This window comes from Pristis pectinata, chromosome 40, assembly GCF_009764475.1.
Source record: "Pristis pectinata isolate sPriPec2 chromosome 40, sPriPec2.1.pri, whole genome shotgun sequence".
In the NCBI taxonomy this organism is placed as follows: Eukaryota; Metazoa; Chordata; class Chondrichthyes; order Rhinopristiformes; family Pristidae; genus Pristis; species Pristis pectinata.
The window spans coordinates 8,952,518-8,968,307 of NC_067443.1; the positions used below are offsets into that span (position 1 = coordinate 8,952,518).

At 54.3% G+C, this 15,790-nt stretch overlaps 1 protein-coding gene across 1 annotated transcript; it reads right to left on the reverse strand.

The window, feature by feature from the left end:
- Nucleotides 1-468: 468 nt before the first annotated feature.
- Nucleotides 469-12,950, reverse strand: glmp (glycosylated lysosomal membrane protein). Its single transcript, XM_052045683.1, has 6 exons — nucleotides 12,831-12,950; nucleotides 7,219-7,497; nucleotides 5,961-6,158; nucleotides 4,755-4,973; nucleotides 3,222-3,502; nucleotides 469-2,049 (listed from the first exon to the last, which is right to left on the reverse strand). The coding sequence occupies exons 1-6, from the start codon at nucleotides 12,915-12,917 to the stop codon at nucleotides 1,878-1,880; spliced, it is 1,236 nt and encodes a 411-aa protein (XP_051901643.1). The 5' UTR covers nucleotides 12,918-12,950; the 3' UTR covers nucleotides 469-1,877.
- Nucleotides 12,951-15,790: the final 2,840 nt, after the last annotated feature.

Below are 15,790 nucleotides of genomic sequence, written 5' to 3' on the forward strand. Positions count from 1 at the left end.
GACCAGAGGGGACAGTGGGAAGGAAGCTGCTTGCTGTGGGTGAAAACCCCACTGCGGGGACTCAGGTAGAACCCAATCCTGCCCTTGTACCGAGAGGGCAGCACAATTGGAATGGGCTTTTCTTCAAGGTGAAGCACAATCTGCACTTAAATAGATGCAAATAGCACATGGAGAGCAGCCAACACCAACACAAACTGACCTATTACACACACTGTTAACACAGCAGCAAGGTTCGTGGCTTAAATCTGCCTCCCTGCTTGAACAGGTGGAAGCACTCCGGGGAAGTATTTTCGCTCGGGTGCGTTGCTGTGGAGACAGTGAAGGGGCTCCGTCCAGGCCGTAGATTGCAATGATTCTAACTCAACATTTCTGGTTTATGGGAGCTTACTGTGCATATTGTTGTAGAGGCAGAAACAAAGCAGCTGGTCCCGAGCTGTGAAGAAATAGCTAGCCTGCAAGAGACTCCAACAGAGAGGAAAGTATTTTTTATAACAAGTAGCTTTGCATCATGACAGCCAAATGTGTGCAAGTTCTGAAATTGTGTAAGTTTTGTAATAAAGTATTGACAATTTGCTGTTTTTACTTTTGGAGACAATCCTGTTCACTGGGACCTGCACTGGCACCCTGCTCTCTTCAAATGCAGAGAGCTTTGCCTCCATAAACCAGCACGTGACAATAAGCCTAGACCCTCAGCTGGTGGTAACACAGGCAGGGGGACTTCGTGGGAAACAAACTGAGGTGGTGAGGATTAGAAAGGAAATTCCAGAGCTCCAGCAGTGCAAGAGAGAGAACGAGGCTGGAACTGGGGAGGCCACGTCAGTGGGGAAGGGTTACTGGACTGGAGGGTGGTTCACAGAGATGGGGAGACCATCTGGGTCACAGCAGGTGAAGGGGACAGTGCTGGTTGGGACAGGGAGCAGTGGAACTTTACAGGGTTGAGGGGTGGGAACTGGAGGGTGGGGGTGTGGAGGGGAGCAGAAGCTTTGAGGGCAGTTTGCACTGGGCAGAGTCAGGGTAAACTGAGAGTGGGGAATGATAATGGTCCATTTGGGCACCAAGGGGGCAGAGCAATTTGGGGGGGGGGGGGGGGGGGGGGGGGAGAGAATTAAATCTGAGGCCCCCTCAGCAAGGTGCTGCAGTACAGGAGTTACCCCGGACCTGTGCTGTCAATGTCTATCCCTCAAACCCAACGAGAAATGACCCACCACCTGCAGCTTAAGCAGAAACCAGGAGATGCCGAGTGTCACACTGTGGAAGGGAGAGGCTGGAAACACATCTAATAGACAGAGCAGGTGCCCAGACATCACTTCAACCACTGTTCAGTCAGCAGGCAGCATGAGATTAGTTTGGATCCAAAGTTGGGGCACAGTCACAAAGTTTCGTACCAAAGTTCTGTTCAACAGATTGTGTCTGGTCTCCATTACAGCAGGGTTAAATTAAGAGCAGGTCCACAGACAGGGGCCATTTCCCACTTAAACAGCAAAACAACCCTCCCGGGGCAGGGACAGCACAGGCAAGACACAGGGTGAAGCTCCCCCCGCACCGTCCCGTCACACACTCCCAGGGTCAGACACAGGGTGAGGCTCCCTCCGCACCGTCCCGTCACACACTCCCGGGGTCAGACACAGGGTGAGGCTCCCCCCGCACCGTCCCATCACACACTCCCGGGCTCAGACACAGGGTGAAGCTCCCTCTACACCATCTCCCACAAGACAAACATTTTACTTTAGACAGATTAAAACACTGATGCCCTCCCACACCTCTCCCGATCCCTACTGTTGTAGGGCAAGATCCCTAGCCCCTGGTGAGGGTCCCAGATGGAGGTGGACAAGGGCTTGGGAAGGGATGAAGCAGGATGTCCCCAGTAGCAGCTGTGCTCAGTTAATGGGCTGGTACCCAGTGGCTGCTCTCCTCCTGCGGGCGACACACACATACACTCCCCCCAGCATCAGCAGCAGGGCGGGCAGTCCCAGTCCCACTGCCATGACAGCGATCACCAGCACCGAGAACCTGTCCTCCGGCGGCTCACCGTGTCCAATCAGCACTGACCTGGCAGAGAAGGAACGGCCATGATCAGGATCGAACCATGGCTACCCACTCCCTATGAACCAGCCCCGGGGGCAAGCAGCTTCCCCTCCTCCCTCCCCCCACCCCAACTTCCCTCCGTGTCCTCCCCTCCCCCAGCATCCTCCCTCATCTCCCCTCCCACTTCCCTCCCCTTGACTCCCTTCATCTCTCCGGCTCTCCCGTGTCCTCCCCTCCTCTCTCAGCTTCCTCCATCATCCACCCCCACTTCCCAATGTCCACCCTTCCTCTCCTACCCACCACTTCCCTCCATGAACTCCCCTCCTCCCTCATCTCCCCTCCTCTCCCACTCCCCACCCAGTGTCCCCTCCTACCTCTCCACTTCCCTCCAAGCATCGTCCCCTCCTCCCTTGTCACCCCACTTCCCTCCAAGCGTCCTCCCTCCCCCTTCATCCCCTTCCCCTGGGAAGGGATGACCTCCCCACTGTCCTCACCCCCTCTGCCCAAGGAAGGGAAACACCCCCCTCACCATTTCCCAGGGAGGTGGGGGGGGGGGGGGGGCAGGGGAGAGAACGACCCGGATCCTCGGTTGCTGTCACAGGTTTGTTTTCCCCACCAACTCGCTAGGTTTCCCCTCACCCTCCCTGCCCCCCACAAGCTCACACTCCCCCCTCATTGAGCTCCTGTCTGCCCTCCATGTGACCCTCCATCACAGAGCTCCCTCCCCCAGCTGAAACCCCCTCGCTCGGTTCCCCCTCACCCCAACCAAAGCTCCACTCAGCCTGGGCTCCTTATCCTCCCCCCCCCCCCAACTGCTTCCACGTCCTTCCCTCCCCCAGGAATCCCCACTCACCTTGGGCTCATCACCCCCCTCCATGAGCTCCCCCTCCCCTGCTCCCACCACCCACTCCATTAAAGCTCCCCCTCCCCCCCTCCATTAGAGCTCCCCCTCCCCCGATCCCCCCTCACCCTCCATTAGAGCTCCCCCGATCCCCCCTCCATTAAATCTCCCCCTCCCCCGATCCCCCCCTCACCCTCCATTAGAGCTCCCCCGATCCCCCCTCCATTAGAGCTCCCCCTCCCCCGATCCCCCCTCACCCTCCATTAGAGCTCCCCCGATCCCCCCTCCATTAAATCTCCCCCTCCCCCGATCCCCCCTCACTCCCTCCATTAGAGCTCCCCCAATCCCCACTCACCAGCTGATGTACTGGTGCACGGGGTACAGCCTCTCGCCGGGGCTGCCGAAGGAGACGTTGAGGGCGGAGAGCCGTGCGCGATGACCCGGCGTGGTGCCGGGGAAGGCGAAGGCGAGGCTGGCTGTGGGGAGGCTCTGCTTGTGTCCCGGCTGCAGTCCGTAGTCCCGGGACTGCATGGAATCGGCGCGCAGGGCCTGCGGGGAGCCGTATGCCACCGGCTTCCACTGCAGGAAGCTGCTCACCCTGCTGCCGTTCCCCGTCACCCCCAGCAGCTCCGCCACCTGTGGAGCAGAGGGGCCGTCATTTTCTCTCACTCACCTCCCGCCCACCCCCTTCCCACCTCCCGCCGACCCACCAAGCACCCACTCCCGATCCACCTCCCACCGACCTCCTTCCCCCTGAGCCACCTCCCACACCCAAGTCCAGAGCTCCCTGAAAGTGGCAACACAAGGAGATAAGGGTGGTAAAGGCCTTGTACAGCAATGCTGCCTTCATCGGTCAGGGCATTGAGTATTAGGGTCAGGAAGTCATGTTGCAGCTGTAAGAGCTTTGGTTAGGTTGTACTTGGAGTATCGTGTGCAGTTCTGGTCGCCCCGTTACAGGAAGGATGTGGAGGCTTTGGAGAGGGTGCAGAAGAGGTTCAGCAGGATGCTGCCTGGATTAGAGGATATTAGCTACAAAGAGACTTCATTGTTTTCTCCGTAGTGTCTGAAGCTGAGGGGAGACCTGATCAAACTATATAAAATGAGAGGCAGAGACAGGGTAGATAATCAGGATGGAAAGTCAAATACTAGAGGACATAGGTTTCTGGTGGGTGGGAGTAGTGGTGTGGGAGTTTAAAGAAGCTTTATGAAGCAAGTTCTTTTCTTTGCACAGAGAGTGCTGGGTGCTTGGAACAGGCTGCTAGGGGTGGTGGTGGAAGCAGATACGACGATGGCGTTAGACACAAAAACAGCCAGAGATTGGAGATATGGACCATGTGCTGGAAGATTGGGCAAGTTGGGACTGGTATCATGGCCAGCAGACGTTGTGTGTACTGTTCTATGCTCCACATTTGTACACACCCACCACACACACCTCTCACAGCAGGGGTCAGACACAGAGTGAAGCTCCCTCTACACCGTCCCAACACACACTCCCAGGGTCAGACAAAGAGCGAAGCTCCCTCCGCACCATCCCATCACACACTCCCGGGGTCAGACACAGGGTGAAGCTCCCTCTGCACCATCCCATCACACACTTCCGGGGTCAGACACAGGGTGAAGCTCCCTCTACACTGTCCCATCACACACTCCCAGGGTCAGACACAGAGTGAAGATCCCTCCACAGTCCCAGGACAGGGAAAGCAGAGTTAGTTATTTGGAGACGCTGGTCTGCAATCAGTGACGAGTCTTTAAGGACCTGAGGATCAGGAGAGAGGAGCGAGAGGAATGCTGTTTATCACCATTTTGCTGTTGAGGAAGAGGGGAACGTGACACGTTTCACTGTCCTACCACAGCCACGTCCCCGAGGATGGAGCTGCCCCAGCCGTACCTTGAAAATGCTGGGCGTGTACTCGTCATCGATGGTTCTTCTGAGCCTTATCTGCCGCTGGGTCCCCTCTTCCTCCAACACCATCAGCTCCAGGCCAAACCGCGACTGATTGCCACGAGGCTGGAGTCCCTTGATAATGAACTCCATTTTCGAGCTGTTGGCCGTGTGCAGGAGGCGAGGGAGGTTGCTGTCACGACCAGAGTCCTCAAACGCTGCAATCTGACATCAAACAGTGAGAGCCCAGTCACTCAGCAGGAAGCAGAATATGGAACAATTAATGTCTTCACGTTGCTCAGCTCACACTCCCAGGGCAGGGACAGCACAGGTCAGACACAGAGTGAAGCTCCCTCCACACCGTCCCATCACACACTCCCAGGGTCAAACACAGAGTGAAGCTCCCTCAACACTGTTCCATCAAATGGCTGGGGCAGGGACAGTATGGATTAGATACACGGCCATTTCCCTCCAGCCTCGACACAGCACTGCACTCCGTCTGAGATCCAGAAGACGGTTTGACTGCCCCTTGGAACTGCACCCCAACTTGCCCTTAACCTCTTCCACTGGCTCCAGCTGTGTGAACAGCTGTGAGCAGATGTGCCGTTGGCTGCTCTCCTGAACACCGAGGAGGATTGGGTGATGCAGGTAGAACAGGTCCCCAGGGATGAAAGTGATTAACCCAGTGAGGCCTGCCCACACCGAGCCCCCTGCCCACAATGAGCGCACCTCCCCACCCTCACCCACCCCCCCCACTGAAGCCCCAGCTCAGGGACACTGCCAGAGTACCTCTGGGCCCAGGTGTCCTTGCAGAGGCAGCAGGTGGTTTGATTAACCCAGTGGAGGCCTCCAGCCCAGGCTGCCCGCGATCCTGGAGAGTCCCCAACAACCAGGGACACAGCACCATTGCATAAAGAGAAGAGACACCTGGACACCACAAGGCTGGCAATGGTTTAGAAACAGAGTGAAGCTCCATTGGACTGTGAGATACAACCGAGGACACTGCCCCAACCTGAGGTGTCGTCCACTCAGTTTGGGGGCTTCACATTCCAGCTTTGTGAATGCTGCTTGGGAATCCCGGGAGGGAGGGGAGGAACGCTCCCGAGTTGGGGGCAGGGGTCCCCCCATGGGGAAGTGTCCCAACTCCCCCCCTCCCTGGTGATACTGTACAAGGACCAACACCCACCGACCACCACAGTTGGATGCACGTACCCGGAAGGTGATGCTGCCATTGGCGAAGAGCTGGCTGGTTGCGTTGCGACCCCGGAGCTGGGCGGTTAGCGTGCTCTGGTTCAGGGTGGCGTTGGCATCGTCCCAGGAGAAGTCCTGCAGCTGGTAGGGGGGGTAGAAGTCTTCGGCCGGAGCCCGGGACAGGTCAGCTGTGTCATTCACATCTTTGTACTCCAGGAGCTGGTGGGCAGTGGGAGGCTTCACCAATCACACACCCAACTACCCAACCCCACCCCCAGGTCCGTTCTCACCTGAAAGTTCTGTCCTGCCCAGTTCACATGGCAGGCCCATGTTCCTTAGGCAGGACCCCACCCAGGGATGCCCCCCACCCACCCCCTGGGTCCCAGAGCCAGGTGGAAGAGGACATCTCCTGCTGTCCCCACTGACCCAGCACCATGGAGCAGTGGCTCGGCAGAGACAGCCCGAACCTCAATGCGCCAGAGCCCCTGGTTTGATCCTATGCAGGGTCTGCACAATCCCAGTGACCACATGGGCTCTCCCACAACCCCCCCTCCGTGCTCCCACCTCCCCCTGGTGCTCCAGACCCCTCCCACATCCCAAACCCATGCGGGTCAGTGGGTTAATGAGCTGCTGTACATTGATGGGCAGCTGTGGAGTAGAATCTATTGGGGGGGGGGGGGGAGGAGGGCGGGGCGGGGTAGGAGTTAATGGGATTGGTGTAAAGTGGGTGGGCATGGACTGGGTGGGCTGAAGGGCCTGTCTCCATGCTGAGTCATCCACGTCATGAGGGTGGCCTGCCCCCTGGAGTTTAAGTTTATTTGGCGGCACCGTGGTGCAGCAGGTAGTGCTGCTGTCTCCAGCCCCAGAGACCCGGGCCTGATCCTGACCTCGGGCGCCAACTGTGTGGAGCTTCCATGCTCTCCATGACAGTGTAGGTTTTCCCCCGGGTGCTCTGGTTCCCTCCCGCGTCCCAACGATGTGCGGGGTTGGTAGTTCAAGCGGCCCCTCTGGTGTGTGGGCGGGGGGGCAGATTGTGGGGAGGGTGAGGTGTTGTTGGGAGATGCGGGAGGAACAGAAGTGGGTCAGGGCAGGATTGGTGTAAAACTGGGTGTGGTGGTGGGCTCAAGCACTGGTTTCCCTCCTCAATCTCTCTGGGACGTCCCGAGGGTGTGAAAGGCAGAGACCTCCTGTCCGAATTGAAATACCCAGCAGGGTTGAGGGTCTTCTCCTGTCCCCACATCTCACAACCCTCCCCCTCAGCACACGCTGTTCCACTCACCCGAGAGAAAATAACGGCCGTGGAATAGACCACGGCCTCGGCAGGTTCAACACGCACAGCATCGGTGGGATCCTGGAGCTCCAGCTGGGTCCAGTTGATGTGCAGGGTGCTGTTGGGGCTGCTGCTGTAGACCTGCAGGATGGTAGGGGCTCCAAGCGAGCTCCACAGATAGTGGATGGTGTCGCTGGGACCCACAGCCCGGATGTGGAGCACGTTGGGCACAGTGGCAGAGGGGGCTCCCACTGAACTGTTCCGTCCTGGATTGTACTCGAAGGTGACCTGCGGGGAACAGGGAGGAGAAGAAACATCAAAGCTCTCTAGGTCTAATCAAGCCCACAGCAAGACCCACGGTTCAGAGGAGGGCAAACACCAGAAGGGGATGTCAGGATAACCAGGGCCATTCAACAGGAATGGATCAATTGGCAACTCCATCAGACAAAAAGCTGCCATTTGATTGGCTCTCCAGCACTCCATAACCCCAATGCGTACAAGTTACTTACCCATCACACTCCGACAGCACCTTTCAAACCCACAGCCACTACCAGTAAGGGCAGCAGGCAGACCAGAATACCATAGGTACAGAGGCAACTTGGGGTCCAAGTCCATAGCTCCCAAAAGTGGAAGCACAAGTTGATAGGGTGGTAAGGGTGGCAGACAGCATGCTGCCTTCATCAGTCAGGGCTTTGACTATAAAATTCAGAAAGTCATGTTACTGCACTTGGGAGTGTTGAGTGCAGCTCTGGTAGCCCCATTACAGCAAGGATGTGGAGGCTTTGGAAAGGGTGCAGAAGAGGTTCACCAGGATGCTGCCTGGATTAGGAGGGCATGAGCTACAAGGAGAGGTAGGACAAACCTTGGATTGTTTTCTCTAGAGCATCGGAGGCTGAGGGGAGACCTGATAGAAGTTTATAAGATTATGAGAGGCACAGAGTAGACAGTGAGAGTCTTTTCCCCAAGGTAGAATTGCTAAATACCAGAGGACATGCATTTAAGGTGAGAGGGAGAAAGTTTAAAGCAGATGTGCAGGGCAAGTTGTTTACACAGAGAGCGGTGGGTGCCTGGAACGTCCTGCCAGGGGTGGTGGTGGAAGCAGATACGATAGTGGTGTTTACACAACGTTTAGACAGGCATCAGCAGGCAGGGATTGGAGGGATGTGGATCATGTACAGGCAGAAGGAATTAATTTCATTTGGCATCACGGTCTGCACAGACACTGTGGGCTGAAGGACCTGTTCCTGTGCTGTACTGATCTATGTTCTATACCATCTGCATGTTGCAATCCAGTCCGCACTTCACCTTGACATGGAAATATATCAGTGTTTCTTCACCGTCACTGGGTCTAAATCCAGGAACTCCCTCCAGCCCTGTGGGAGGACCTTCACCAGAGGGACTGCAGTGGTTCGAGGAGGTGGTTCAGCCCCACTTTCTGACGGGTGATCAGGGATGGGCGATAAATGCTGGTCCTCCAGGCAACACCCATCCCAAAAGTGAATGGAAACACAGTCGAAACTAGACACTTCATCATTTGCAAAGTCCCAGATCCCTCTCACCTTGGTGTGTAAAAACGGTTCCAGTCGTCACTCTCGGAACAGACCAAGATTTTAGACCAGTCTGTCTGTTGCTTCCTCCACTGTCCCAACACAAACTAGAACAATATCTTTTGTCTGGGCACTTTGGAACCTTCAGGAATGAATACTGAATTGTCCAACTTCAGGTGAACTGCTCACTGTGTCCCACTGATGTCCATTTCTCACCCAGTTGCATTTACTGCCTTGCCAAAGGTCTGTCCTCATGCTTTGCATCTCCCCTGCACCTCACCCCTCCTCCAGCTGTTTCAAAGACCAACACCCTGACCCCGGTTCTGATGAAGTGTCCCTGACCCAAGACATTAACTGGTTTCTCTTTCCACAGATACTACCACACTGGTCGAGTTCTTCCAACATTCCTTTATCCAAGACCATCTCCTAGTTCCAGGTTCCCAACCTGCTGAAATAGCTTCAATCCTCAGATCCCATTAAGTCATGAAAACTTTGATCAAATCAACCCAGAGAACACAGCCCAGTTTCTGGAGCCTTGGACCAGGTACCATGCTAATGAATGTACTGGGAGGAAGGGAGTCACCAGGTATTGGAGACAGCAAGAGGCCATGAAGTTACTGAACACAATGTCCGAGGTGGGATGGTGAAGCAAGGGAAGATGCAGGTGGGGCACAGGCAGCAGAGTATCCCAATACTCATTCACAGTCTGCACGGAGGTCAAGGACTGAACAGTCCCAGAGGGTCCCTACACCATCCCAGCTGAGCCAGTGGATTCTGTCAGTTCACCACTCGGTCTCCTCTGCTCCAGGGAAAACAGACCCAGCTTCTCCAATCCTTCCCCACAACAAAAGTCCTCCAGTCCAGGCAACATCCTGGTGAGTCCCCTCTGCACCAACTCACGTGCAACCACATCCTTCCTGTAGTGTGGTGACCAGAACTACACACAGTGCTCCAAGTACAAACTAACCAGTGTGTTGTAAAATTGCAACACGATGTCACAACTTTTGTACTCTATGACCCAATACGCCATACACCTTCTCCACCGCCCTGTGCTGCCTTCAGGAAACTATCCCCTTAAACCCCACAGTTCCTCTGTTCATCGACATTCCTTACTGCCCTACCACGGAAGATATGTGAACAACCCCCCTCTCACTTCCCAAATGCATCAACTCACACTTGTCGGAACTAAATTTCATCTGCCGACACTCCATCCAACTTTATATTGGGTCTAAGCCCTGCTGGAGCCCGATACAACCTGCCCCACACACAGCCTGCCCCCCCACACAAAGGGGGGCCCCAAACACAGCCTGCCAACCGCACACCAGCCGCAACCCCAGGCACAGCCTGCCCCCCCAAGACCAAGGGCAGCCCCATGCACGCACAGCCTGCCCCCCCCAAGACCAAGGGCAGCCCCACGCACGCACAGCCTGCAAGCCCAAGACCAAGGGCAGCCCCACGCACGCACAGCCTGCCCCCCCAAGACCAAGGGCAGCCCCACCCACACACAGCCTGCCCCCCCCCCCCAAGACCCAAGGGCAGCCCCACCCACGCACAGCCTGCCCCCCCCCCCCCAAGACCCAAGGGCAGCCCCACCCACGCACAGCCTGCCCCCCCCCCCCCCCCACAAGACCAAGGGCAGGCAGCCCCACGCACAGCCTGCCCCCCCACAAGACCAAGTCCACCTGGACTTTAACAGCAGTCCAGTGCTCTCTAGGGCACCATCACCAACGTTATTTGTAATGAAATGCCCAGATGTTGTGATGGAATTTGTACTCATGGCAGTCCAGCTCTGTGACCTACTTGCCCAGTAACACTGCGACAGTGATCCCCTCCAAAACACTGACCCAGGTGTCATTTTCATGAAGATTTGATGAAGAGGAGAGACTCTGGTCCTGTACATTTGGGGGTTAAGTCCTGGCCATTGAAGTGTTAACATGATCTCAACTAGTCCCTGAGTCAGCAGTCACATTGTTCTGTGCAAAACTTCCTCATTTCAAATCTGGTCAAACACAAATCAAAAGAACTAAACCCAGTGGAATCTGTTCCTCCTGTCTGCAACCGCGCAAGTCAGGGGTGGCGTGGGACCACTCGAGTCAGGGGTGGCGTGGGACTGCATGTGGGAGAGTCAGAGCGCGAGACTGCGCGAGTCAGGACATCAGCACGTGGGCTGAAGGGCCTGTCCTGTGTGATGTTCTATGAGCAGCAGAGTTTGGACAACCTCTAGTTTACAGTGGGTGACGGGGGATGCCAGCCAGGAGGAACAGCTAGCTCCAGTGGCTGCTGTGACATTGACGAACCAACATTAGCAGGGTGACACATCTGCTGCAGCCTCTCAGCTCCAGTGAGGCTGGTTTGATCCCCACCTCCAGTGCTGTCTGTGTGGAGTTTGCACATTCGCCCTGTCACCCTGCAGGTTTCCCCCCCGAGTGCTCTGGTTTCCTCCCACACACTGAAGACACAGTGGTAGCAGATTAATAGTCTGCTGTAAATTGCCCCTTGTGTAGGTGGGTGGTAGGAAAATCAGTGATGGGCACGTAGGAGAGAACAGGGATTGTTCCAAGCAGCAGCAACAATCTGCTAGCGGAACTCATCTGCAATCCCATGTCTCTGAGAGGCAGCATAGATTCAATGGGCCAAATGGCCTCCTACTACATCATGAGAAAATACAAAACCCGTCAAGGGCAGGATCCACTTGTGTACAGCCAGACGGGTGACAGAGCCAGACCCCGAAAGTCAACGACCAGGTCAGTGACAGCAACAAAATGCAACAAACCCTGAAGATGCTGCAAATCTGAAATAAAACAGAAAGAGTCAGAAAGTACTCAACACGTTGGGCAGTGTCTGTGGAGCCAGGAAAAGAGCGAAAGTCTGTCAGTCGGCCAGGTCTGATGAAAGGTCACCGGCTAAAAAAGTTAATCACGTTTCTTTTTCCACAGGTGCTGCCTGACCAGCTGGTGATCTATCGCCGCTGACAATGTTACTATGTTCAGTGCATCAGTTACAGGCAACACCAATTACCTCCCAAACCCACAGCCTCCACCAGTAGACAAGGGCAGCAAAAGCACGGAGAATTCACCCCCTGGAAGTTGCCCTCCAACCCACACCCCATCCTGACTGGGAAATATATCACCGTTCCTTCACCATCACTGGGTCAAAACCCTGGAATTCCCTCCCTGACAGCACTGTGGGGACACCCACACCTCAAGGACCGCGGTTCAAGAAGGCAGCTCACTACCACTTTCTCAGGGGCGACTAGGGACGGGCAATAAATGCTGCCTCAGCCTGTGAAGCCCACACCCCTTGAACAAATAAGAATCCTTCCCCTCACGCTGCCAGGCAGCAACGTCAGGTGACTCACATTTCCATCCCCCACGGCTGAAGAGACTTGGTGGCATCCGGCCTGATTATCGACAGATCCTTTAACAACAAGCCTGGACTTGGTACAACAGGAGCGGGGAATCCAGAGATCCGGGGGGGAGGGGAGAAGTGGGGGGGGGGAGGGGAGAAGTGGGGGGGGGGAGGGGAGAAGTGGGGGGGGGGAGGGGAGAAGTGGGGGGGGGGGAGGGGAGAAGTGGGGGGGGGGGAGGGGAGAAGTGGGGGGGGGAGGGGAGAAGTGGGGGGGGGAGGGGAGAAGTGGGGGGGGGAGGGGAGAAGTGGGGGGGGAGGGGAGAAGTGGGGGGGGGAGGGGAGAAGTGGGGGGGGGAGGGGAGAAGTGGGGGGGGAGGGGAGAAGGGGAGGGGGAGAAGTGGGGGGGAGGGGAGAAGGGGAGGGGGGGAGTGGAGAAGGGGAGGGGGGGAAGGGAGAAGGGGAGGGGGGAAGGGAGAAGGGGAGAGGAGGGGAGAAGGGGGAGGAGAGGCGGGGGAGGGAGGATTAATCTGCAGCAACTCAGAGGCAAGGTCTTGGTAAAAAGAGCAGTGCCCGAGTGACTGACTGACAGCCCAAAAGTACCACAAACTGCAGGCTACTCCGCACAAACTTTCCCCTTCCCACCAGGCGGGGGGACAGCATGAGCGGGGCTTTGGAACCCCCACCACCCAGGGTAGCAGGCGGCCCCCAGCAGCCCAGTCCCTTCACCTGTCTGCGGTAGGAATCATCCGGCAGCACCAAGCCCGGAGCCAACACGACCAGACAGGCACAGAACAGCGATGTAACTTGCGCCATGTCTGTTACGTTGCCCAGTCAGCTGACTTCCGCCCTCTTAAAGGCGACGCAACACCGCCCCTCCCGCTCTTAAAGGGATCGGCTGGAGCAGCTTGAATTTCCGAAGTGCTCGTAACGAAGTGAGGGGAAGAAAACCATCGGGGCTCAACTACCAGGAATGATTAGAGCAGAATAGGCTTAGTCTCCGCAATAGTCTTGGTTGCGCTGGTGTTACATCTACCCTTATACCTCCTCCTGCCCCACCACCCAGGAGAAGCAGCCATCCACTTGCACTAATTCAGTCGGTGCTTGAGATGTGGGTTTTTCTGCAGCCACGAAACGCGACATAGATTGGGTGATAGCTTCGCAGGCACCTCCGTTCAGTCCACAAGGGTGACCCTGATCTTGCAGTTTGCTGCCACGTTAATTTTCCATCCCACTCAGGCCTCTGTCTTTGTATAACATGTTGGTGAGACCACACTTGATACAAATCGTTAGTGAGATCACACTCGGTACAAGTTGATAGTGACACCACACTTGGTACAAGTCGTTGGTGAGACCACCCTCGGTACAAGACGTTGGTGAGATCACACTTGGTACATTAGTGAACCTACACCTGGTACAAGTTGTTAGTGAGACCACACTTGGTACAAGACATTAGTGAACCTACACCTGGTACAAGTTGTTAGTGAGACCACACTTGGTACAAGACATTGGTGAGACCACACTTGGAACGAGTCGTTGAACCCACCCTGGAGTATTGTGTACAGTTCTGGTTGCCCAGCTATGAGAAGGATGTCATTAAACTGGAGAAGGTGCAGAATAGATTCACAAGGATGTTACGAGGAGCAGAGGGCTTGAGTTATGAGAGACTGGATAGTCTGGGGCTTTTTTTTCCCCTGTAGTGCAGGAGACTGAGGTTTATAAAATGAGGGCATAGATACGGTGAATGGTCATGGTCTTTTTCCCCAGGGTAGAGTACTCTAAGACTGGAGGGCATAAATTTAAGGTGAGAGGGAAAAAGATTTTAAAGGGATCTGAGGAGCAACTTTTTCACACGGAAGTTGGTGGGTATATGGAACAAATTTCTAGAGGAAGTGGTAAAGATGGGTACAATTATAATGTTTAAAAGACATTTATTGGAAAGAATTAGGTTTAGAGGCTTATAGGCTAAATGCATGGACTAGATTGGATACACATCTTGGTCAGCATGGATGAGTTGGGCTGCAGGGCTTGTTTCCATGCTGTATAACTCTATGGCCTCTTACAAAGTGCAACATAAGCTCAAGGAACAGCATTTTTTTTTTTGACTGGGGCACTCAGGACTCAGTGAATTCGATAACTTCAGATAACCAACCTTTCCAGTTTGTGTCAGAACTGGATGGTTCTGATGAAAGGCCATCAACCTGTCAATGAAGAATGTTTCCCTCCACAGATGCTGCCTGACCCTCTGGGTATTTCCAGCATTTTTTTAATGTATTTCAGATTTGCAGCAACATCTCACAGTTAAAGTCTCTCTGTCCTCATTCATATCCCTCTACTGACACCTCATGCAGATGGGTCAGGTGTCATTGACAAGCCTTCACCCATCTCTCTAGGTTTTCACTCTAGCGGACACTCCCTTTACCCTCTCCACCCCTCCCTTTTCTTTGGAACCTAAAAATGTTTTCTAACTTTTGTCAGTTCTGATGAAAGTTCATTAAACTGAGAAGTTGAGCCTGTTTCCCTCCCCACAGATGCTGCCTGACCTGCCAGTTATTTCTAGTACTTCTGCTTTTATCTTGGATGTCTAGCACCAGCAGTTATTTTGCTTTTTGTCAACAGTATTGCTGTTGACTTTCACCTGCCATTTGAAGAAGCTGTGCTTTGTCCCCTGCTCCGATCTCTGGCCAATCAATGAAATGGGGAGCTGGCAACTTGGGGACCTCACTTGATGAACTGATCCAGGGCTCAGGAAAAGGGACCATTGACAAATTAAACTGGCATCCCTGTGGCACTTTCACATCTCTTTCAGGATGATGCAAAGGTTTTACGGTCGATTACAATGGGGGCTCCAATTTAGCAACTATTTAATGCAGGAAACGCAGCAGCCAATAGACACAGAACACTTGTCTAATGACTGAGCAGTTTCTTTATTTCCCATCCTATTATGATGATTTCTGTAAAGAATCTCTAACCACAAGTTTTGGGCTAATGCTGGACAGTGAGATTAGTAGAGGTGGCACCAGCACAGACAATTGCCAAAATGGCCTCCTGTGTAATAAAATCTTCTGATTCCATCACTCTGAAATCAGTATAATGGGGGAAAAAAAAACAATAATGAAACATTTTCGGGTGTGTTCTGTGTGGCCCCTCGTTACTGCAAAACATTGAGAGAAAGAATTAATCAATAATAACATGCTGCCAGGTTTGTACAGTTGTGGTGCTGTTTAATCTTCATGTAGAGTAGATAAATCACTTTGACAACTGTAGTGTGAAGGACAAGTTGGGAGTCTGCATTCTGGTGTTAAGGAATTAACAGGCAACAATCTATTTTTAGTAATGAGCCAGAGTTAAATAGTAATCCTTTCCGGTTCATCTGGAGCTAACAATAAGAGCTCACAAACTCATCTTCAGAAAAAGGAAATAATGGACCTAATGTGGTTCTCATTCTGAAGCGTGGTAGCATCCAGCTGCACGCAGATGTGGACTATGTAAACCACCATAGGTTAGGATTCTGTCTGTTCAGAATGACTGTCCCTTGCCATTTTACTTAGGACACCTTTGTTGTCTTCAACCCTCCACTCCATTCACACCCAATGCATACAGGAGAGGACATGGGCTCCATGTCAGTGTACAGACCTCAGCTGACACCCCTCCCAGGAGAGGAAGTGGACATTAGAAAGAAACAAACG

Coding starts and splice junctions, on each gene's coding strand:
- glmp (XM_052045683.1), bottom strand. CDS start 12,917: ATGGCGCAAGTTACATCGCTGTTCTGTGCCTGTCTGGTCGTGTTGGCT. Junction 4,974..5,960: donor ATGGCAGCATCACCTTCCGG/GTACGTGCATCC, acceptor GTTTGATGTCAG/ATTGCAGCGTTTGAGGACTC. Junction 2,050..3,221: donor GTGCACCAGTACATCAGCTG/GTGAGTGGGGAT, acceptor CTTCTCTGCCAG/GTCAGTGCTGATTGGACACG.